This window comes from Myxocyprinus asiaticus, chromosome 4 (genome assembly GCF_019703515.2).
Source record: "Myxocyprinus asiaticus isolate MX2 ecotype Aquarium Trade chromosome 4, UBuf_Myxa_2, whole genome shotgun sequence".
NCBI classification, from domain to species: Eukaryota; Metazoa; Chordata; class Actinopteri; order Cypriniformes; family Catostomidae; genus Myxocyprinus; species Myxocyprinus asiaticus.
In genome coordinates, this window is record NC_059347.1 from 21,882,145 (window position 1) to 21,907,573 (window position 25,429).

At 38.0% G+C, this 25,429-nt stretch overlaps 2 protein-coding genes across 2 annotated transcripts in view; one reads left to right on the forward strand and one right to left on the reverse strand.

Annotated features, from left to right (window-relative positions):
* serinc5 (serine incorporator 5) overlaps positions 1–16,876 on the forward strand; it is a 43,146-nt gene extending 26,270 nt beyond the window's left edge. Inside the window, exons 4-12 of the mRNA XM_051696041.1 lie at positions 1,922–2,004; positions 5,853–5,946; positions 10,285–10,496; positions 12,606–12,698; positions 12,918–13,032; positions 15,185–15,254; positions 15,344–15,380; positions 15,983–16,127; positions 16,582–16,876. Coding sequence (XP_051552001.1) covers positions 1,922–2,004; positions 5,853–5,946; positions 10,285–10,496; positions 12,606–12,698; positions 12,918–13,032; positions 15,185–15,254; positions 15,344–15,380; positions 15,983–16,127; positions 16,582–16,726 — 994 coding nt within the window. The 3' untranslated portion in view covers positions 16,727–16,876. The remainder of the gene's footprint in view (positions 1–1,921; positions 2,005–5,852; positions 5,947–10,284; positions 10,497–12,605; positions 12,699–12,917; positions 13,033–15,184; positions 15,255–15,343; positions 15,381–15,982; positions 16,128–16,581) is intronic.
* Positions 16,877–18,658: 1,782 nt separating this feature from the next.
* The window catches only part of thbs4a (thrombospondin 4a), a 28,480-nt gene continuing 21,709 nt past the window's right edge, over positions 18,659–25,429 (reverse strand). The window contains exons 19-21 of the mRNA XM_051696014.1: positions 21,712–21,884; positions 20,736–20,875; positions 18,659–19,767 (exon numbers count right to left, since the gene is read on the reverse strand). Coding sequence (XP_051551974.1) covers positions 19,724–19,767; positions 20,736–20,875; positions 21,712–21,884 — 357 coding nt within the window. The 3' untranslated portion in view covers positions 18,659–19,723. The remainder of the gene's footprint in view (positions 19,768–20,735; positions 20,876–21,711; positions 21,885–25,429) is intronic.

A 25,429-nucleotide genomic window follows, 5' to 3' on the forward strand; every position in this document is an offset into this window, starting at 1 on the left:
ACTTTTTTAAATGAAATAAATATATAAATATTAATATATATGAACTAATATTCAAATTTTAAAGTCAGCTGATTTTTAAATTGACGTTGTTTTCTTAGTCCACAAGAGGGTGCAATAAATACATATACCATACAGCACCGTTATATTATTGCATAGAACATTCCTATCCTGGCTTTTAAAAATGAGCATTTCAAATTTCAACTAATGTGCATAAAATAAATAAATAAATAAGTTTTAGTCGGTCCATATTCTCAAATGTTAATTCAAAAGTAAAATGAGGGGTGAAAACACTTCAATAGGCAGTTCACACAGTGTTACACTTGCACTGATTCCTACTACTCCAGACTCAAGCTTCATAATAGCAGCGAAATACCACATTGTTTTTTATTCAGTACAGTTGTATGTAGAATAGCAATATTCCCAGATAGCAGTGGTATTCGGCTGAACTCTGTGGTGAAGTGGCTCAGATTATGAGCCCAGGCCAGGGGTTGTTCAAACAGATGGAACACAACGGACTAGAACTGAACGCGAGAATCTCGAGACACATATTTCCAAGTTGAACTCCTTTCCTCACAAAGCATTTAAAAAACTCATTGCTTAATCTGAGAAATGCTTATAAGAGAGCAAGACGCAATGGCCAAAGATCTCCACCAACTGTAAGGGGCTGTTCACACTGAACGCTTTTGCAACCATTCATTTGTTTTTCTATGTAAATGTGCGCTAGACGAACGTCTTTGTTTCCCTTTGTTTTTGATTATTCAGCATCTCTTGCAGGAGCGCTGTTTTTTAGGTGATGTGTCTAATTAAAAAGAACTTTAAAAGCACATTGAGACACCTGCTTTCTGTTAAACTGTATCTGTTGTGCTGTGTCTAGCCTTTTTTAGCACAAGAGTGTGATCGATCTGAAGTCATCGTATTACAGTGAGGATACATTTTTTTCATTGAAATCAGATGCATTTCTGATTTGTTTATACGTTTCTCTCGGCTGCATGAAGATATTAGTTTGCTTTCTCACGTCACTAGCTTTAAATATGCAACTTAGCTGGCTAACGAATGCATCCAGCTGGATATAAACTAATGCAAATAGATGGTAATAGTTGATAACAATCATGACATGTAAACATTTGGGTAGGACTTACGTGTATTTTTGTCACATTGTTCTAACTGCTTGAGGTTAGCTTTAATGTTAGCGTCCTCTCAGCCTTGTCGGCAAACATACTGCTGTTCTCTACTAATGCAGCATCTTGTTAACAATTTAATTACTTTATAATGATATGACAACATGTACGGTAGTGTACTGTATACATACCTTTTCGTTGTTGATGTTTTAAATCCGCAAGTGTTCCGCTCCATGCAGAGTGTAGTCTGTGTCAAAACAAACACCACAAGGCACCAGTGAAGTGATAGTTTTTATTTAGCCTCTAGAGGCCACTCTCATACTGTATAATGACAAAGGACCCTTCCCAGCCAATCCAGCACAGGACGCAACGGGGAAAACTATCAGTGTGGATTTTTGCTGATAACCGCTAGTTCCAGAAATCTGTTATCGTGCTGATTAATCAGCAAAACCGATATATCGGTCGACCTCTAACAACGATATTGTAATACACTGCAATGTATTGAATTATACATTGCAGTGTTATACATTATACATATCAAGATATGTATTGCATCATTTGGTAGTCACCAATGCTCAGCCCAAGGCAGATCTGTCAACATAGTTTTATTCAAAATATGTTTTTAAATAATATTTATTCAAACAAAATTTGAATATCTTGTATTGTAATGCCAAGCTGCCAGTATGAGAAATATTTATGTTGGCTGACACATTTGCCCTTAAATGGTGTGCCAAATCGTGGGGTTGTATCTAAATTTATGCTTTTTTACTCTTTAATTTGCATTGTCTACTCTTTCTTTGCAGATTCTGGTTCTTTAAGTTTGTGGCTTTGCTGGCCTGCTGTGCAGGAGGATTTTTTCTCCCAAATGAGGAGAAATTTTTAGAAGGTAACACATCATCTGTTTTCCCATATTTGTTCTGTTTTTGTCTTCCTTTCGTAACATTTTTAAGCTATTGTTTTGTGCGCCCTAACCAGGCCTGTTACTTTTTGAGATGCAGGACAGTTTTATTATTTCTACTTTAAAGTGGTATCTACTCTGATATGTCCAAGAGAAACAGAAATGATTACAGTGGGGTTTTCAAACACCAGTTATCTCTCAAAATAATCTTCCGCTGGCTGAAACTGTGGTCAAAATGCACTGTATCAACAACCTCATGACTCCAAGCATATTAAAGGTATAGTTTACCCAAAAAGAACAATTCTCTCATAATTTACTCACCTTCATGCCATCCCAGATTTGTATGACTTACTTTCTTCTGCTGAACATAAATTATATTTCAGGTCTGTAGGTCTATACAGTGCAAGTAAATGGTGACCAGAACTTTGAAGTAGAGGTCTGCATTCCTGTGGAACTCCTGTAGGACCCACGGGACCCAATTAGATTTCTTATGGTGCGGGATTACATTTCCGAGTTGAAGGCGGGAGCGGACTGTACTTACGTGAGATGTGGACGGGAGCGGGCGGTCAGAGAATAGCCTGAAACATCCGATGTGGATCTCTTTTTTTATTTTATTAATGAACGAATTTAAAAAAAACGATAATAGCTGGGGGTTTTTTATAACACAAAATAAATGTGTACACAGCTTGTGTAGTAAATTATTCAATATTTAGAGTAGGCAGCCAGGTTGTCAAAGGGGATTTAATAGAAAGGCAGAGCACAGCGCACATTGTGTCATCAAAGAATGTGAAACTTCAACTAAAAAATGGTCAATTTAGTGTTAAGAAAAAGTCAAATTGGCATCATTTTCACATGTCATCTGATAATAGCAATAACAGAAAAAATGAAATGTTCTTTGTATACACTTGTCTATTTGTATGGCTTTTGCTATATGTGGAAAACAAATGCGGGGTTGCGGGAATGGGAGCGGTCAGGAAGAAAATCACTACGGGCAGAGAGCGGGTGAACATTGAGTTAAATTCAGCTGGAGTGTTAGGGTGCGGGATAGAAACTTGCAGGAGCGGGATGGAAAAAACATTCCTGGGCAGACCTCTACTTTGAAGCTCCAAAAAGCATATAAAGGCAGCATAAAAGTAATCCATAAGACTCCAGTTGTTTAATCCATGTCTTCAGAAGTGATATGATAGGTGTGGGTGAGAAACAGATAAATGATTAAGTCCTTTTTTCTATCAATTTTCATCCCTGCCCAGTAGGTGGCGATATGCATGAAAAATGCGAATCACTAAAAACAAAAGAAGTACTCAGGAGAGAAGAGAGCATGTAGGAGGGCTGGTGAAAGTGGAGATTTATAGTAAAAAATGTTTCTCACCGACTCCTATTATATCACTTCTAAAGACATGGATTTAACCTCTGGAGTCATATGGATTACATTTATGCTGCCTTTACGTGCATTTTGGACCTTCTGAGTTCTGGTCAACATTAACTTGCATTGGATGGACCAACAAAGCTGAGATATTCTTCTGAAAATCTTTTTTTTGTGTGTGTGTGTGTGTTCTGCAGAAGAAAGAAAGTCATACGCATCTGGGATGGCATGAGGGTGAGTAAATGATGAGAGTATTATCAATTTTGGGTGAACTATCCCTTTATGAGGAATGTTTTGCCAATTCTGCAGTGTCACTTACATTATGCTCATAAAATTTTAGTTATTATGAATATCATATGGATAGTATAGATGTTATAATTGTAGAAATGTCCTTGTTAAAAAATACTGTGGTGGTACCAAGGTTTAGTGATGGTATCAGAAGGTAATACTTCACTAAATAAGCTACAGTTGAAGTCAGATGTGAAGTCAGAATATACCCTTAGGTTGAAGTCATTAAAACTAATTTCTTAACCACTCCACAGATTTCATATTAGCAAACTATAGTTTTGGAAAGTCGTTTAGGACATCTACTTTGTGCATGACATGAGTAATTTTTCCAACAATTGTTTACAGACAAATTGTTTCACTTTTAATGGACTATATCACAATTCCAGTGGGTCAGAAGTTTACATACACTAAGTTAACTGTTCCTTTAAACAGCTTGGAAAATTCCAGAAAATTATGTCAAGCCTTTAAACAATTAGCCAATTAGCTTCTGATAGGAGGTGTACTGAATTTGAGGTGTACCTGTGGATGTATTTTAAGGCCTACCTTCAAACTCAGTGCCTCCTTGCTTGACATCATGGGAAAATCAATAGAAATCAGCCAAGACCTAATAAAAAAAAATTGTGGACCTCCACCAGTCCGGTTCATCCTTGGGAGCAATTTCCAAATGCCTGAATATACCACTTTCATCTGTACAAACAATAGTAAGCAAGTATAAACACCATGGGACAACGCAGCCATCATACCGCTCAGGAAGGAGACGCATTCTGTCTCCTAGAGATTAACGTAATTTGGTGCGAAAAGTGCAAATCAATCCCAGAACAACAGCAAAGGACCTTGTGAAGATGCTGGAGGAAACAGGTAGACAGGTATCTATATCCACAGTAAAATTAGTCCTATATCGACATAACCTGAAAGGCTGCTCAGCAAGGAAGAAGCCACTGCTCCAAAACTACCATAAAAAAGCCAGACTACAGTTTGCAAGTGCACATGGGGACAAAGATCATACTTTTTGGAGAAATGTCTTCTGGTCTAATGAAACAAAAATTTAACTGTTTGGCCATAATGACCATCGTTATGTTTGAAGGAAAAAGGGTGAGGCTTGCAAGCCAAAGAACACCAACCCAACTGTGAAGCATGGGGGTGGCAGCATCATGTTCTGTGGGTGCTTTGCTGCAAGAGGTACTGGTGCACTTCACAAAATAGATGGCATCATGAGGAAGGAAAATTATGTGGATATATTGAAGCAACATCTATAGACATCAGCCAGGAAGTTAAAGCTCTGTCGCAAATGGGTCTTCCAAATGGACAGTGACCCCAAGCATACCTCCAAGTTGTGGCAAAATGGCTTAAGTACAACAAAGTCAAGGTATTGGAGTGGCCATCACAAAGCCCTGACCTTAATCTAATTGAAAATTTGTGTGCAGAACTGAAAAAGCAGGTGTGAGCAAGGAGGCCTACAAACCTGACTCAGTTACACCAGTTCGGTCTGGAGGAATGGGTCAAAATTCCAGCAACTTATTGTGAGAAGCTTGTGGAAGGCTACTCAAAAGGTTTGACCCAAGTTAAACAATTTAAAGGCAATGCTACCAAATACTAACAAAGTGTATGTAAACTTATAACCCACTGGGAATGTGATGAAAGAAAAAAAAAGCTAAAATAAATCATTCTCTCTACTATTATTCTGACATTTCAGATTCTTAAAATAAAGTTGTGATCCTAACTGACCTAAGACAGGGAATGTTTTATATGATTAAATGTCAGGAATTGTGAAAAACTGAGTTTAAATGTATTTGTCTAAGGTGTATGTAAACTTCTGACTTCAACTGTAAGTGAATATGGTACTTCAAAAAATACCATAGTACATGTCCAGAAAACCATGTTATTACCATAGTACCATGTCAAAAATCTTTTCTTAGTGAAAATATGTCTGATGTCCCATACCACATAAGTTTAAAATTCATTGTGCCTTTTACATGAAGGTCGACATGACAGGGGAGGTTCCTTTACAGTCATTTTGTATTTTAACTGAAGTCCAAAGGAGTCACAATAAATGGTGCGTGTTTTATTTGAAGTGTTGTTGGTGTTGTGGTTCCTGGCAGTGAACTTCTCATTAGCTGAAAACATTGTTTTGCCATATCAGTCAGAGGAAAAGACAGTGACTCATGTCTCTTTCTCTGTGTCTCAGTCTGGCGTTATGTGGGAGCCGCTGGAGGTTTTCTCTTCATCCTCATTCAGCTAATGCTGCTCGTTCAGTTTGCCCACAGATGGAATCAAAACTGGTGAGTTTCGTCCAAAAAACTGTCCTTTTCTGTCACTCCTTCCATTCACCCAGTAGAAAACGTATCAGGCACTTGGATTAATTCACTGATACTTTCCATCATCATGTCCAACTGTTCTTTGGTAACTTGAATCCCCGCAGCTGGAAATCATTAGGTCTGGGAATGGAGACTATAGTGTAATCAGGCTGCCTCTAATTTCCACTGTCAGCGAGGTTACGTAGTTGCCAGCCAGGGTGGTCTGAACATTGCGCTAGTAAAACAAAAATCCAAGGACTTTTTAATACAAAGTTGAAAGATTTAGGGGAAAGTTTTAGCACATATGCAGCTCATTTTAGTCACTGCCGCTGTGGTGGACAAGGTGTGAAGTGAGCTGATTTACTTGTTACTCTATAAATTTCCCACAGTCTCCAGTTTCAAAAACATACTTTACAGTTTTCAGTACCAGAAAATATTTTTTTTTTTAGCATTCTAATTCTAAGAATGAAAGTGCTTTTGTTTCAGTGGGAGTTTTCAAGACATAAACCCTTTCAACTTTAAGACTGTGTCATAGCACTGATTTTCTCCATATTTTTTCTTCATCTTGCACAGAGCTCTCTCAAGGGTGTGTTCATAAATAATGTGTGTTGCGGTGGTAGAGTATGGCCTTGTGTAGTGCTGTTGACATTATAGGGAGGACAAAGAGACAATAATAAAGATGTTGTTGGCTGCTCTCCAGACTGTGAACAGGAAACCCATGGCTTCATAGTTTCCTCTCTGCTCTCTGTAAAAAAAATAGGAACTTCAGCACTAAAGGGCAGAAACAGGTGAGCTAATCACACTGGGATAAGTGTGTAAATGTAAGAGAGTCTGTAATACAAGCATTAAAATGTATTGTTGTTCAAGTGATGCATTGTAGTAAATGTTTCGATATCATAACATGGCAGTGTGTGAGTAATAGTGCAAAGAAATTAATGTTTATAAAGTCATAATCAGCCATTGTACTAGTGATTTGTGTGAAAGTGTAACAAAATTTTGCAGTCATTCAAAGTGTCAAAGGGATTGTTTATACAGTTTGTGTTTTGTTTGTTTGTTTGTTTGTTGATGTAGCTATACTTTGGTCACAAAATTGTCCTGAAAGGTAAACGGATTCATAAACAAAGTAATTTATGTTTTTGTTTTTCATTTTAAAAATTCGCCTTTATGGGTAGGGTTTGCGTTAGGGTTAGTCTGTAGTAATTGTAGTTTATTGTAGAGTGTTCATGTTACACATATTTCTAAATATGTTACTAAGAGTAGTTACCATAACAATAGTACTGTTATGGTAACTACACTTAATAGTAACAATGTGTTATTACTAGTAGCTCCACCAAATAGTTAAATAGTATGTAAAGTAATTATTTGGCATTTCTCATTACTTGCTTGTAAATACACAGTAACAAATAGCTTTATATGAAACAATAGAAGTCTATGGTATGTCCTCATTTAGCTAGATACACGTGTGTGTGTGTTGAAATGAAGCAGACACTGGATGGTTCACCAGCCAACCCATGCCTTCATGTATCTTCACTGCTCACTCAGACATGTTAGTCAAGCACTGATATGGTATTTTCAATGATAAGAGCAAACTACCACCAACACTTGAGCTTGATAACTTGTCATTTAACAGTCCCTTGGGTCTCTGAGGTCAAGAAACTTTGTAAAGGGGCACAACAGTAATAAGCAAAGGACAATATTTGCAACTCGCCACATCCCCAAAACATTTCACAAAAAGTTAATTTTTTGGGTTTAAATTAAATATATACGTATACATAGTATTTGTTCACTTTCTGGTTGTCAAACTTTGTGAAACAAGTCAGTAGTTAAAGGGTTAGTTCACCCAAAAATGAAAATTCTCTCATCATTTACTCACCCTTATGTCATCTCAAACTCGTATTACTTTCTTTCTTCTGGGGAACACAAACAAAGATATTTTGAAGGATGTATGATGTGTTTCTCTCCGTACAATGCAAGTCAATGGGGTCCAAAACTTTCAAATTCCTAAAAGACAGCATTAAAGCAATGCACACAACTCCAGTGGTTTAATCCATGTCTTCTGAAGTGATATGATTATTTGAGATAACGGCGATCATTGTGCACTTCAAATTTCGATCACGTTTCACTCTCTAAAAATAGTAATTTTAAGAGAATATACAGTATAAATGCCATGAACGGGGCATTTGTGTGTCTGAGAGCAGCGTGTGAAGATTAAACACTTTGGAAGCACATGTGCCGTCTGCGGAGGTTCATGCCATACTTCCACGTAAATATAAACAAGGATTTTGATAGAGAACAGAAAGCGCTCTGGTTTCCCTATTTCACTATCGTGTAATGAAAAATGTTCTTTATCATTGCTGGTTCATCCACGCAGTGAAAATAATGACATGCAGTGGGTCAGGGATACTGAGGATGAGATGCCTAATTACTCTTTCTGTGGAGATGATAGAATGAAGAAACACAGAATCTTCAAGGTCTTCCTTCATGTGAAATAAGAGCTTGTGGGTTTAATCAGAGAGCCTTAAAATAATGAGTAAAAGTGAAGACTTGAGAATAGAAATATTTAACTATTGAATATAATATAATATAATAATAAAAGAATAAATGTAAAATGGACCAAGACTAAAGTTGACCAAAAAGAGAGGCTTATTTTAAGTATTTGTGAATATATTAATATTATAATATTTTGTACTATTATTATTTTTATTATTATTATTTTACTATAATATTTCTAATACTGTTATTTTTCATGTCATTAATATTTTTTTTAAGCCTAAAAGGAAATCATATATCCCTATTTTATTACATGATCGCAAGTTAAATATGAATAAATGTCTTCTGAATGAAATGAAAGGTGTACACATACACTTCAAAAAATACATTTATATGGCAATTAATTGTCATAATCTGGAAAGCCCTAAAACAGACAATTAATCGTCATTATCGCAATTATTTGTTTGACAATTAATCTTCAGCCAGATTTCATAATCATGACAGCCCTGTGCAGAGTGCTTACATTTAAGTTAAATTGAATGAAAGTTTCTCACCCAAAACCTATTGTAATGCTTCAGAACACATGGACTAAACCACATGAGTTGTAGGGATTAATTTTATGCTGCCTTGATGTCCTTTTTGTGCTTGAAAGTGTTGGACCCCATTGACTTGCATTGTATGGACAAACACACATCTTGTATCCTTCAAACAAATATTTGTGTTCTGCAGAAAAAAGAAAGGCGTAAGAGTTTGAGAAGGCATACGGGTGAGTAAATTATGAGAAAATTAGAATTTTTGGGTGAACTATTCAGCCTGGTCTCATGAACATTACGTGACGGTGGCAACATTTTTGCAAAAACGAAGTTATGTGCTTCATTACATGTTTGGCTGCTGTTTCCCAGTGAAATGTCCAGCAGGGGGGCGCCAAAAGCCAGTGAAATGATGTCGTGATCAGAAGAGGTTTTTAGGTAAATATTAGATGGCGGCTTAAATGAGTAAAGCGTACCTCCCTTACCTAAAACTTGAACCTAAACATAACCAATAGTGATCTAAAATAAAATGAGTTACACAAAACAGACATCCTTACCCTTAACCAATGCCTAAACCTAACCCATAGTGTCCAAAAACAAAGCGAGAAATGAAAAGCACATTTTCTGAAGCAAACACGACATTTTCGTATCACATGCTTGGGCTTGAACCGTGGTCTTCTGAGGTCGAAGTCCTATACTCTAATCAGGTGAGCTAATCACACTGGAATAAGTGTGTAAATTTAGGAGAGTTTGTAATACAAGCATTAAAATGTATCGTTTTTCAAATGATGCATTGTAGTAAATGTTTTGATATCATAACATAGCAGCATGTGAGTAATAGTGCAAAAATTTGTTTTTATAAAGTCATAATTAGCCATTGTACTAGTGATTTGTGTGAAAGTAAATAAAACGCACAGTTGTTGTGCCTCTAATGTTAATTTCACCAGGAAACTGAAGCTAAATGTAGAACGCAGCACATAAAAAATAAGAAAAAAATTACTATGATTTATTTTCAGGTGCCACTTGGTTTAATGTTTTAGTTGGAGTCTAAAATTCACACATTTTAAATTTAGCAAAAGTGTATAAAGTTTTATTTGAGACATTTAGTAGCAATTAAACCATATAGTTTTTTTCTAGTTTGGTCTCAGAGTTATATTCAATTTCAGATTTACCAACCCCTTAACATCACAAAAAAATCTGTGATTGGTTGTGTAAGCTGTCAGTCAGATGACCCCTTCTGGCCTAACTAGGTGATTCTATATTGTAAAGCATTTGTCTTAAACTGCCTCCTCTGTGTCCGCAGGAGCTCAGGAGCCAAGTATAATAAAATGTGGTATGCAGCGCTGGCTCTGGTCACACTGGTGCTGTTCTCTGTGGCAGTGGGTGCCATGGTGTTCATGATCATGTTCTACACGCACCCAGAAGCCTGCTTCCTCAACAAGCTCTTTCTGGGAGTCAACTGCGGCCTCTGTTTCATCGTGTCTCTGCTGGCCATCTCGCCCTGCATTCAGACCTGTGAGTTTACAGAGCTGAAGGTCATTCTTCACTGACCTACTTTTTGTACTAACAAGCAGATGTTTGCTTGATATCAGGCAAACAAGTTTATGCACTGTGCCTGGAGCTGGAGGTTTTCCCGTGTGTGAGTGAACATTGAGATTTGATGAGTAGTGATTTGTTCTACAATTGGTGATCATGGATTCTTGCAAAAAAATTAAAAAGCCAGGTGTTTCGAACAAGTCAGTATTGTTACCGTTAAAAAATTTATGTTGTAACAGGGTGCACAAGATGGGCAAGGAGGAGGCGGGAACTGGCAGAACAGTCAACATTGCTTTAATGACATAAATCAGCTTAAACAAACATAAACACACAGACACACACACAGCGGCCATGTGTGTCTCTCTCTCGAACTGGTGCCTCCGGCTCGTCTTTATCCCCCTCCCGGCTGATTAGGACAATTCAGTGCTGGGTGTGCGTCCTCACGGCCCGGCCAAGCCCTCCTCCTCGTCACACTCCCCCACCACCCGATTCAGGCCGGGGTAACCTCTAGCTTGACGTACTCCCCTCTCTTCCTGGAGGGGAGGGGTTGCCCTTCCGGCCGTCCATCTGCCAGCAGGTATTTCCCACCTCTCTGGAGCCCTGGGAGAGATGAGATGAGGGGAGGGAGAGGGGAGAGGGAAAGAGCGAGGGGGAGAGGCAGAGAGAGAGAGAAAAATTTGCTTGCCGGTCCCGGTCATGTCATCGCCTGGTCCTTAGCCACTACTCCGCCCCCTGGTGGACAACAGCTGCTTCTTCCCTGGCAGACTGCAGCAAGTCCTCCGACCCTCGGTGGACGGTAACGGCTCCTACACTTCCTGGCAGACATCAGCGGTTCCTCTGGCGGACAACAGCGGCGACTCCATCCCCTGGCAGACATCAGCGGGTCCTCTGCTTCCCGGTGGACAGCAGCGGCAAGGACTCCACGACAGCGCATCCCTCCTCCTTCCCGTGTTTCGGCACCAGTGTAACAGGGTTCACAAGATGGGCAAGGAGGAGGCAGGAACCAGCAGAACTGTCAACATAACTTTAATGACATAAATCAACTTAAACATAAACACAGACACACACACAGCGGCCGCATGTTTCTCTCTCGAACTGGCACCTCTGGCTTGTCTTTACCTCCTCCCGGCTGATTATGACAATTCAGCGCAGGGCGTGCATCCTCACGGCCCAGCCATACTCTCCTCCTCATCACATATGTAAAGTGATGTGATTTTCAGTCATTACAGTAGACTAATGATTGGATATAACATGGATATAAACCGTGTAACTATACTTTTGAAACTGTATTTTAACGTTCCCAGTGCAATGCCTTGCCCCACATACTTCTATTTTAACTGCATTTCTGCAAACACGTTTTTTTTTGTTTTTTTTTACAAACTGAGGGATGAGTCAAAATTATTGTTTGTGGTATTGTTTTATGCTGTCCTTAGATTAGGTTGAACAAATAAAATTTCTTTAACCCCTCCTTGTCCTTATGGCTTTTAGACTTTTAACACAGATTTTCAGCAACTTCAACTTTTCAGCCTGAACATTCTTGGTGCCCTCCACACATGTGATTTGAAGATGCCAATGTAAAACAATGACGTGTTTATAAACAAAGATTAAAAAGTAACAAACAGGGTCAATTTTACCTGGTTAACAATAAAACTCTGGAGAAAGCAGTATTATGCCAGAATAATAATGCTAGTGTAATAATAGTAATAGAAGTACACTCTTATACTCATAATTACATAGCCACACACACAAAACCAAAGAAGTCATCATTCATGCTATGTAAAAATAATGGAAGTCAAAGGGAAGTCCCACCATGATAGAAACAGTGTGTGTGTACGTGTGTTGTACATTTGCAAATTAGTAAAAGGTTGGTTTTTGAAGATAAAACAGTTTTTGTGGGGAACATTGTTGAACTGTGATTTGCCATGTCAGGGCCAATTTTACCTGGTAAGTACTGCGGTGAAACATCAATGTCAGGGACAAGGAAGGGTTAAGAAGAAATGAGGCAATATTTTGTGATGTTTGAGATCTGAAATCTGTATGTGGTGCTATTTACCAACAAAATCTAGTGTTTCTCTCTCCTCTTTACAGTCCAGCCTACCTCGGATCTGCTGCAGCCTGCGGTCATCACCGTCTACGTCATGTACCTCACATTCTCAGCACTCGCCAGCAAACCCATCGAAAGTGAGTGTCTCTCACTCTAACACTTAATCACACAGTGGTTTCTCTCCACTGTCCCTATCCTGGGTGTGTTTCTGAGTGTGGTCTGTTGGGCCTCTTATAGTTTGTGTTTCGAAAGAATTGTAAACTCAGGCTACTTCAATGCATTAAATCCACGACACTCATTAACACCCCTAACCTATGCCCTTATTAAAATCTGTCCTGTGCTCTCTCTCTTTTCAGCCGTGGCCAATGTCACTGTCTGCATCTTTCCCTTCAACTCGGGTCTGAAAAGCGACACTAACATAGTGACTGGTGTCGGAACGGCTATACTGTTTGGCTGCATACTCTACTCTTGGTAGGAGCAATACAAATTTGGTTTATGGACTTAACCTGTCCTTAAAGCAGTAGTTCACCCAAAAATGACAATTCTGTGATCATTTACTCCTTCCATTACTCACCTTCATGTTGTTCCAAACCCATATGACTTTCATGAGTCACATAAGGAGATTTTAGATCAAAGCTTTCATATCTCATATTGCAAAATACCTCCATTTGTGCTCATATGGGTTTGGAATAGGGCTGAAATGATGTTACAAAAAATTGTCGACAAAAATTTTCGTTGTCGAATAGTCGTTTGATCTTAACGTAACATAAGATCATATGAAACTCTAATGATTGCACACAAGAGCAGCACTGAAGCTCACTCCTGACTGAGGAGAGGAAGAAAACACATCTCAAAGTCCAGACGCACTCTAAACTTTCCAAACAGCTTAAGGTGATGTAGATCGCAAAGTATGAGGGAATTATAATACAGAAGCACTCTTGTTGTGGAATAAGCAGAGCCGGAGCTGACGCTCAGCTTAAGCAAAATTTGCGTGTCGAGCGTCTTTAAAGGAAACACCGGCGTTACATCATTAATGCAGTTCTATTTAATGCGTTATAGCTTTATTAAAGTTAAAATAATAAGGAAACTGCCATTTCTCTGTGCGGTTTATGAGTTGCGCGAATGTCCCGATCTAAGGGGAAGAGATTGAAACTGCACCCCGCTGATGCACACACTGTCGCGGGGACGCTCATCCCTCGAGCGAAAATTGGCAATACGCAGCTTTATTAATAAGAGAGAGTTTGTTTTATGAGAGTTAAAGATGGATTGAAGTGAACAGAAAGGTGAGAGAGGGTAGTCTTCACCCCATTATACACTGCAACAAAATACTTTTTTGATTTGTTTTTGTTTTGGCTTGTTTTCCAATATAAATATCTAAAACTCCTTTAAAACAACGTACATTTACTTAAACAGCTATACTGCAGAAGAAAAAATTGTTATCTGAAAATGTTGAATATAATATTAAAAATACAATGAAATATCTAAAAATCCTTTAAAAAAGATGCATTCACCTGAGAAGCAGCATATAAGATATTTAAACTTGCTTTTAGAGAATAGATCTTGAATATAAGTTTATTTTGTCTTTACTCCTCTCGCAGAAGTATAACCAAGTGAAAATACACACTGATATATGAAATAGACTTATATTTAAGATATATTCTGTCTAAATATCTTATTTGTTGCTTCTCAAGTAAATGTAACTTGTTTTAATGATTTTTAGACTATTTGAAATGGGAAACAAGACAAAAACACTTGATAACAATAGGATTTTTTTGTAGTGAAATTTTTACTGAATTAAACTTAATAAAAAGTATTTTTTCCTTTAATTCAGTGAATGTCATTTAGAGGTATTTTTAAAAGATGATTTTGTCCTCTTTATTGTTAGTAAGCATGTTTAATACAACCTTTTAAGTCGGGCACAAGCTGAATAGTCGATTAAGAGCTAATGATTAATCGTTGCAATAATCGCCCGAATAGTCGAATAATTGTTCTAATAATCGTTAGATTCGTCGATTATCAAAATAATCATTAGTTGCAGCCCTAGTTTGGAACGACATGAGGGTAAGTAAATGATCACAGAATTTTCTTTTTTTTTTTTTTTTGTGCACTATCCTTTCAAAGAAGCTTAGATTTTCTTGGATGGGTGCAAATCCCCATAACATGTTATTTAAATTGGTGATCCCAAAAAAAGATCCCTGCAGCAATGTAAACATGTAATTTTCTGGCTTGACAAGATGTTCATTTAGATTTAAAAGCAGGTAGTGTGGTAGGAAAGGGAGTGAAGATTAGAAGCTTGCATACAGTACTGTGAAGAGGTGGCCTCACATGTGTTTCTCATTAACTGCAGACATCCCTCCAAGGCCATATTTGCACACATATGTGATTCACTGTGATGTGCATTAGTTGCCAGCTTTGTTATTCACTGTGGTGCCTTGAGCCAAAATGATTTTGCTATATTTTCAGTAACTTTCATGAGGCAAAACAAAGCTTTCAAACTCAAAAAAGTGACTTGTTTTTTGACTCTTGCAGAGTTCTAGGGAATTTTCTGCTTCTACAGTTTAAATGCTGCCCCCATGCTTTTTCATGCCTTTTGAGTTCAAATAAAAATACTCTTTCTCTGCAGTTTGATCTCCACCACCAAGAGGAGCTCTGCAGCTTTGCGAGTATACAGAAACGATATGCCAGAAAATGAGGTGAAAACTTGCAATGGTTTTTCAGACTTTGCATTTAACAATATTCTTTCCAGCCAAATAGTCAATCACTTTTGTTTGCTTTTTTTCAGAGAGCACGCTGCTGTTTCTGCTGGACTGATGATACAGGTATCATCATTTTTATTTTTATCTGTCTATATCAATGCCTTTTAGGGTTTTGTGTGTGTGCGTGTGTTTTAGAGCCAGGGGTTTCAACCGGGGGGGGGTCTATGGAAAATTTATAAAACATAATTTATAACAAATTGATTAATCTGATAACCATCATATAATGTAATAGTGTTATTTAATGTACTAAAAGTTTTGAAAAAATCTAGCTTTCTTATTTTCTGGGTCCCTGGGTTTGCAGAGAGTCTGAGTGGGTGCCCTAGTTCTGAAGTGGTTGAAAACACCTTTTTAGAAGAAACAAGTGATGATCACAACTAACCTGAATGATATAATAATCAGAGAGTAAGACAGAAAGAAAGTAGCTCAACAGGTAGAGCCTGTCACTATCAGTGCTGAGGTCATGGTTTCAATTCTCAAGGAACGCAATTAATTCCAAGGTATTCTGATGATATGTGTATCTTGAATCCAGTGGATAAAACTGTCTACCAAATGCAGAAATCTAAATGTAATGCAATTGGAAATGTAGAAAAGGGTAGAGAGAGCCTCCTGGTGGTCAAGACAAAGTACTACAGTTTTCTCGTAGTAACTGTTTTTCCCCCTTTCAGACCATTATGATGATGAAAAGACAGCAGGAGGACAGAACGTGATGTATGATGAGAAAGAGGGCACTATCTATAGCTACTGCTATTTCCATTTTGTCTTCTTCCTTGGCTCCCTCTATGTCATGATGACTGTAACAAACTGGTTTCAGTAAGTCTATACCCATTGTTTCACTTAATTTAAAGTTCACTTTTTAAGACACCGTTTGTGTTATATGAACATGTATATGAACAGGTATGACTTTGAAAATGTGTTTAGCATATTCTCTTTTTTTTTTATACAAGTGAATGTTTTAGATTGATTTACTGTAAGAGGTTTCTGTTCCTCAAAATAAGCTTTGTCGAAAGTAATCATAAAGAATTTAATTATTTTAATTAAGTAAAGGGATTATATGGAACAACAAGGAAAAAGTCAGTTTGTTTGTTTTTAATTGGCTGATTTTGATTCTTTAGTGGTATATGAACAATTTAAAGTTAAAATTTGAAAACTGGAATAACTTTTGAATTCAAATTTGAATAAGAAGATTTTTTAAGTCTTTTACATTGGAAGGTCAGAGGTCACCATGCAATATGTATATTGGACACATCATCTTGTCTCTGTGCAGTTATGACAGTGCAAAGATCGAGAGGCTGCTGGAGGGGAGCTGGTCTGTGTTCTGGATCAAGATGGCATCCTGTTGGGTCTGTCTCTTTCTGTACATGTCGACCCTGGTGGCCCCCATGCTCTGCCCAAAGAGATTTGAAGCCTAAAAACCTTTGATCCAATATCACCACTGTCCAGTTACTACTACTGTGTGAGTGAGTGTGTATATGTGTGTATTTTTTATTTTTATTTTGTAATTTGTTATTTCATTTTTTATTTGTTTAGAATTTTCAAGTAAAAGCTTTGAATGCCTCAAAGTCACTTGTGTTTTTGGTTTTAATCACTGTCTGATGGAAATTTGATACAGAAATCATGTTGAGGTTGTTAAAGTGCTGGTGTATGGTTCTTTTATTTTTACCATCAGAACACAAAGGTATAAAAACAAAAGCATTACTCAGGCTCACACATCACCTGAACGTTTCTTTGATTGTCACAGTTTTGTCTTATGGTAGCTGAAGAATTCTATGCAAATCAACAAACCATCTGTGATTTTTCACTCCACTGCTTATTTCTCTGCTTTTTTTTTAATGTTTTTGTGTTTTGTAAGACGCTGTTGTGTTTTAACATGAAAGTGTTTTAGTAAACAAGGTAAAGGCCTCTCGTGTGGCTAAATATACCTATTAAATGAAAATTTCCAAACAGGTCAGAGTGCTACTTGCTTGCATGGCCACAAGTGTCAAGATGACTGGACTTGTGGAAACACTGTTAGAAGTCGAGGTGCACAGTGTGTTCCGGATGTGTTAAGGGCAAAACACCAGCTTAGAAATGAATATGCCACGATAGTATTATTGGTTATACCTGTACATACTGTTTATATCTATAATCATACTCAAATGAAAGGTTTTGTTACCTTTTTTATAGAAATGCCCCGTAGCTTCCTTGTAAGATCACACCAGAAAACAGAAAGTATTTCCAAATAAGTCAGCAGCATTCATAAATTAGAACTAAGGCTTTATCTTTCACCTCATACTGTAGCTTCAGCCTCAAGCTCAGGAGAGATGATATATGTTTGGCTGACTGGTTTGTACAGTGAATTACACCATTCTAAGGAAAACACGTGACTGCCACGTTTAGTAAATGTTTGTCATTGATTTGCAACGGGTGGGCAAAGCCATAGGCACAACATTTGCCTATTTCCAAAAAATCCTACACTGCCACAGTCACCAATCCCCATGTCAGTTTTTCAGTCTTTGTTACAATTGCAATGGAAATGGTGCTTTAGACCTTGGCTGTCCTATTATTTTTAGATTAGATTAGATTCAAGCTCATGCACTAGGCTTGCAAGCATGCCAATTTTCAAAACAAAAAGAAAAAAAAAATCTAAAAGAAAACATTTATACCATCTTTTATACTTACAAAGCATTTTACAGTATACTGCTAAGATCATATATTTAATCTTGAAGTCAGAGGCTTTTGTTGATATAAATGCATGTCTATAGTTTTTGTATTGATTATTGGTCATTATAAAATCTTTATTTGCAGGGTTCAGTTTACATAGTTATAAGAGCTGTCTGGGTTTTCTCTTATTACATGTAATCTAGCATTCCTAATGCTCCCCAGTAGATGACATTGTTGTCTGCATTACTGTCTATGAAAGACAGATTCTAGAACTGGAATTGTTTGACATTGTAAGGTTATTTCCTGTGTAGCAGTTGTAGATGTCTTGGCATGCTTCCTGAGAGACAGGATTGTGTTATTGACCAAACAACAGAAGAACCAAAATCCCATTAGGGTGTTGAATGTGTTGTACAATGGGAGCTGGTATTTTTTTACTTCGTGTAAAGATATAAGCCCTACAGTATCTGTTAGATTCTTTTTTTAAGAATTGGCCTTGTTTGTAACAATCAAAATGAGCAAAGGATTTGTGATTGCCTTAAATGCTTCAGCTGCATAAAGCTATGGACATAGTATTTTTGATTAAAGAAGTAAAATATTAGTCAACAATATATCAGCTCTGTTCTCTATTTATCAGTTGAAATGTTTTCAGGATCATGACAATTAAAATGTTAATTACATTTTCAGGCGAAGTCTTTAATTTGTTGCCCCCCCCCCCCCCGTTATTTTTCTTTAATTTGGTGCTCAGTATTGCGTGGGATTAACAGTGTTTGTCTGGATGAAACATGCTTTGCTTTATGTACAAAAAATGCTGAACATTAAATCTACAGTTTGTGTGGTTTACGAGGACATTATTTTAGGTTACAAACTGGTAATTACAAGGGTATTATTCTATAAATGTGGTTTATGAAGACATTTCTAGTGTCCTCATAATTGAAATCACTTAAAAAACATACTAAATGATGTTTTATTGAAAATGTAAAAATTGAGAAAGTTTTTTGTGAGGGTTAGGTTTAGGGGTAGGGTTAGGGTACTGAATCTATAGTTCGTACAGTATAAAAATCAATATGTCTATGGAGAGTCCTCATAAAGATAGCTGCAAAAACGTGTTTTCTTTTTTTCAATATTGCTTTGTTTTCTAGATGTGCTCATACTATTGCAATTTTTTTTATCTTGCACTGTTTTGTTCTCACTTATTTTGCATGAATACATCTTATCATCCCAAAAATGTATACAGTAAGTTAACAAAGAAGTACTTTCCTCATTTATATGCCTTCATTTTTGTTTATTTTCATTGTTCCCATCAATTCAACACATTCCATAGTCATATGAGCCTAACTGTTACGGGACCATGTTCTTTTTAGTGTTTTTATTGGTATTGCTGGTTCTTTAAATAAAAAGAAAAATTGATAAAATGGTGCATTTTCCTCCTGAAAAAAAATAATTTTATTGGGTGTTTGTCTATGTAAATTGAGTTTCATTTTTAGTAGTGCATTTAAAAGGAAACAGCACTAATAAAACTTACTCTCTCCCCCTACTTCATACATCCCTTATCTAATAAAAGATATTTACTTTGCAAATGAATGTTACCCTATTGTGCTTACTGCAGGAATACGATAGGAGTAAATACAGCATACAGCAGCTATAAAACTATATTTTATCTAGAATGCAAATGTGAGTAAATGTTCCAGGTTTTAATGGAGAAAAGTTTGTGTTTGTACATGTTTTTAGCTCTGATTGTGCTTCTGTTTCTTCTTAGCTTAGTTTCTTTACAGCCGGGTTTTATACTCATTAAAGTCTTCAGGGATTGTGTCTGTAAATGTTAAAAGATGTACATAAATTAATATATGCACTGAAATAACTTTTCAGAATTCTTTTCAAGTTGATTGCTCCTCAAACATTTAAAGGGATAGTTCACCCAAAAACTAGAACCTGTACTACTATCATTTTTCTGTGGAACACCAAAGGTGAAGTTTAGTAGAATGTCTGAGCTGTTCATTTTCATACAATGAAAGTGGATGGGGACCAGGAGCTGTAAGACGCCAAAATTGACAAAAAGCATCATAAACACATCATAAATGTACAGTATGTCCAAATGATTCATGCACTATATTCCAAGTCTTACAAAGCCTTATGATAGCATTGTGTGTGGAACAGACTAAAATTTTTGTTTTATTCACTGAAAACCTTGCTTGACAGCCATGGTCACCATTTACTTTCACTGCATGTCCATTTTGTTTTTTTTTTTTTTTTTTTTTTTTTTTTATTTTCTCCCCAATTTGGAATGCCCAATTCCCAATGCACTCTAAGTCCTCGTGGTGGCATAGTGACTCAATCTGAGTGGCGGAGGACGAATCTCGCTGCCTCCGCGTCTGAGACCATCAATCCGCGCATCTTATCACGTGGCTTGTTGAGCGCGTTACCGCGGAGACATGGTGCGTGTGGAGGCTTCACGCTTTTCTCTGCGGCATCCACGCACAACTCACCATGCGCCCCACCGAGAGCGAGAACCACATTATAGCGACCACGAGGATGTGACTCTACCATCCCTAGCAATCGGGCCAATTTGGTTGCTTAAGAGACCTGGCTGGATTCACTCAGCACTCCCTGGATTCAAACTCACGACTCCAGGTGTGGTAGTCAGAGTCAATACTCGCTGAGCTACCCAGGCCTCTGTATGTCAATTTTTGGTGTTCTGCTGCAAATAGCATCTTTTGGATGAGTAAATTATGACAGTATTTTCATTTTTGGGTGAACAGTTCTTTTAAGCAGTGTACTCACCATTACAGCGATATCTCAGGTTGGACCAGATGATGTTTTCCTGTGAAAAGCAGAACACCCCAAGACGGCCGCCTCTCATACTGGTGTCAATAACAACCCCAGAGTCCGCAACCAAATCAGTACCCTCATAGAACTTTACTCTGTGACATAAAGCAAAAACTTATCTCTCTTTGCAAACTCATGCAAATTCAGTTAAAGGCATAGTTCAACAAAAAATTTAAATCCACCCTCATGCCATCCCAGATGTGTGACTTTATTTTTTCTTAAGAACCCAAATGGAGATTTTTAGAAGAGTATCTCAGCTCTGTTGGTCAATACAATGGAATGATTGGGGACCAAAACTTTAAAGCTCCAAAAAGCACATAAAGGCAGCATAAAAGTAATCCATAAGACTCCAGTGGGTTAATCAATGTCTTCTGAAGTGATCCAATCAGTTTTGGGTGAGAAAAGAACAAAATATACCTTCTTTTTCACTATAAATCTCTATAAAACATAAGCAGTCTCCTTGGCGATCATGATTTCAAGCTCGATTAAACTTCCTAGTGCTACGTGCATGCGTCAAGTACTAGGAAGTGTAACTGACCTTGAAATCATGATTGTTCATAGAGACTGCAATGGCAAGATGTACAGTGAAGAAGGAGTTACATTTTGGTCTGTTCTCACCCAAAACCGAATGGATTACTTTAGAAGACGTATTAAAACGCTGAAGTCTCATGGATTACTTTTATAATGCCTTTGTGTGCTTTTTGGAGCTTCAAAGTTTTGGCCACCATTCACTTGCATTGTATGGACCAACAGTGCTGAAAGCTTCTTCAAATAATCTTTATTTTTGTTCTGCAGAAGAAATTCAAACACATCTGGGATGGCATAAGGGTGAGTAAATAATGAGAGAATTTTCATTTCTGGGTGAACTATTCCTTTAAGTCTGATGTTTCCAGTGTTTATGCCTTTGTGAACAGCACTTTAGATCTATAACCTGATGTATCCCTCCTGAGGTCTGTGCTTCAGATTCCAGCGGTAAGACACCTTGTCCTTCCAGCCCACATTACGAGGGTCTTTCCACAGCAAGCGCACCTGGTCATTTGTGTCTCCAGTGTGCCACAGAGAATTCCTCAGGAACTCACCAGGTCCTGTTGTAGATTTAACAACCTAGAAATGCACATGTACAAAAACAATGTCAATGTTCCCCCAAATATGGAAATTCTGTAATCATTTACTCATCCTCATGTCGTTACAAACCCGTACGTTTTTCTATCTGCTGTGGAACACAATAGGAAACGTTAGGTAGAATGTTGATTACTGACAGCCTCAGTCCCCAGTTACTTTCATTGTATTGGAAAAAACAGCACTCTTCCGAATTTCTCCTGTTGTGTACAACCCCAATTCCAAAAAAGTTGGGACAGTATGAAAAATGCTAATAAAAACAAAAAGGAGTGATTTTTCAATTATATTCACCCTTTGCTATATTGAAAGCACTACAACTACACATTATATGATGTTTTACGTTTTGAATTTCATTTTTCTGAAAATGTACAGTGATTTCAAATCAGGGAGTTGCCTGCCGGCAGGCTTTTCCCCACCTCTCTAGGGCTGGGGAGGGGGACGAGGAGAGGGAAAAAACAAAAAAACAGGGAAAAGGCAAGGCCCTTGAGTGACAGTGAGAGAGAGGAGAGAGAGAAAAAAACTTGATCGCAGGTTTCCCAGACATGCCGCCGCCTGGTCCTCGATCACTCCTCCACCCTCTGGCGGACGACAGCCGCTCCTCCCCAGGCGGACTGGAGCCAGTCCTACGACCCCTGGTGGATGGAATGCCCCTCCGTGTTTTGGCGGCTGGTAGGGAACTCCTCCGCCCCTAGCAGCGGCTCCACCACTCCAGGCGGCCAGCAGCGAGCCTCTCCTCCCCTCACGGATGGTGGCCGTTCCTCCGCGTCCAGGTGGTCTGCAGCAACTCCTCCATCCCCTGGCGGATGGCCACGGCTGCTCCTTTGGGTGGATGGCTGTGGCGAGGACTCCACGACAGCGCATCCCTCCTCCTTCCCGGGCTTCGTCACCAATGTAACAAGGTTAAGGTTGGGAAAGGAGGCGGCGGGAACCGGCTGAACCGTCAAATTAATATTTAATGAAACAAAAAGACACACAACATAAACACACACATGGCAGCTGCTTTCTCTCTCCCGAACTGCCGCGTTCCGCCGCATTTATCCCTCTCCTCGGCTGATTAGCCCAACTGGGGGCCAGGCGTGCATAGTCACGGTCCGGGTTATATTAGTAATCTGGGTTATATTAGTTATCCAGTAAGAGCATATGTGAAAGCACCGGTAAGATGTTACAACTGCCAGAGATATGGACACATCGCTAAAGTCTGTAAGGCAAAAAAGAGATGTGCTCGTTGTGGAGGTGAGCATGATTATGGTAGGTGTGAAGCAGGTGCTGAGGTTAGGTGCTGCAATTGTGGTGGAGCACATAATGTCGCATATGGGGGCTGTGAAGTTAGGAAGAAAGCAGTGGGGGTACAGAAAGAGAGGGACAAAAGTAGATTGTCATAAGTTGAGGCAGTGATAGTAGTAGAATTAAGGAGCAAGGAGAAGTCAGAAGATGGTAATGACAGAGGGCAGAACATAAGGGCAACATGAGAACCAATAAGAGTGAGAGAAGAAGGTAGGATCAGGGAAGATGAGTTAAGTGTAAGTAAGAAAAACTTTGTGCTGTTTATGGCGGAAGTTATTTATTGCACAGCTCAGATGGAAAAAAGAACAGAGAGGATACAAATTATTGTGAGGGCAGCTGAGAGATTTTTAGATGTGAAAGGAATGACATGGGCAATAGTTAGGGATGGCCTAACAACAGAGTTATAGCCAAGTCAGGAAATATGGTCTGGTCATTAATTATGATAATACTAATATTACAGTGGAATGCCAGGAGTCTTTTTGCAAATGGATTGGAGTTCAAAGGGTATGTAATTCGAATGAAGGCTAAACCACATGTGATATGTATACAAGAATCATGGCTTAAACCTAGATTTGATTTTGTTTTGAAGGGATATTCAGCAGTAAGAAGGGATAGAGTAGAGGGTTATGAAGGGGATGTGTTACTTTAATAAGATCAGGAATTCCGTATAGATTGGTGGGAATAGGGAAATCAATGGAATATGTAGTAGTTGAGATATGGGACCAAGGTAAAAAATATGTTATAATACATTTTTATAATCCATGTAAGAGACTGGAGTTAAGTGAATTAGAAGCTAGAGAAGGTCAAGGAGATGAGAGAATAATTTGGTGTGGGGACTTTAATGTGCATAGTACTCTTTGGGGTGGGGCAACAGTAGATAGAAATGGTTAGATAATTGAAGAATTGATAGACGGAAAGAAGTTAGTATGTCTCAGTGATGGAGGGTGCACGAGGGTAGCTATGGCATCAGGATTAGGATCAGCCTTAGATTTGACATTGGTGTCGAGATTGTTAGGAGGAGTATCTGAGTGGGAAATATTAAGTAAATGCACAGTGGGAAGTGATCATTATCCTATATTAATATCTATTATGAGTAGTGGAGAGGAAAGGGGGAAAAATTGGGGAGGTACAGGGAAGTGGGTATATGAAAAGGCCAACTTGGCAGAGTTTATGAGAGAGAGTGAAGAAGGATTGAATTGGATTGAGAATATAAATAGGGGTAGTACTGAGGAAATAATTAGTGAGATTGTTTCTGTTATAAAGGAAGTAGCAGGAAAATATATTCCATAAAGTAAAGAAGGTAGGAAGATGAAAATAGTCCCATGGTGGAATAAAAATTGTGATGAAGCTATTAGAAATAAATGGAAAGCATTTAGAAGAGTAAGAAGAACACGTACTTTTCAACATTTGACTGAATATAAAAAGGCTCAAGCAGAAGTTAGAAGGGTTGTAAGAAATGCTAAATGATATTTTTGGAGATATTTTTGTAGTGAAATAGGGAAAAACACTCCAGTAGAAGAGGTATGGAGTATGATTAAAAAGATGAAAGGTATACGAAAGGAGTTTGAATATCCAGTCTTAAAGATGAGTGAAGAATTAGCTGTAACTGATGAAGAAAAGGCAGCAATGTTTCGAGAGGCATTTGTAAAGGTGAACTGCTCTGAAAATTTGTCAGAAGAGAGTAGGAGATTAAGGGAAGAGACTCTTAAAAAATATCTGCAGTTAAAGGATAGAAGGGAGGCTATGGACAATGTGATGGATGTTCCTTTTGAAATTAATTAATTAAAGCGAACATTAAGTAGAATGAATGAATCAGCAACTGGAGAAGATGGAGTAAGCTATAGTATGATGAAACATTTAAGTGAAAATGCATTGGATGTGGTCTTAGATTTTTTAAATAGAATTTGGATAGAAGGGATTTTGCTGGAAGAACTGGAAAGAAGCAATGGTACTGCCTATAAGGAAACCAGGGAAAGATCCAAGTGTTCCATTAAACTATAGGCCAATAGCTCATATACATCTCATCTATGTAAGGTAATGGAAAAAATGATAACTGACAGATTAATGTATTATTTGGAAAAAGGGAGTAGTTTTACACCAAATCAGAGTGGATTTTGGGGGGGGGCGGGGGGGGGGTGTAGAGGAACGATGGATCCGGTATTATGTTTAGAGTCAGACATAAGGAAAGCTTTGATGAATAAAGAAACAGTGGTGGCAGTATTTTTTGATATAGCAAAAGCTTATGA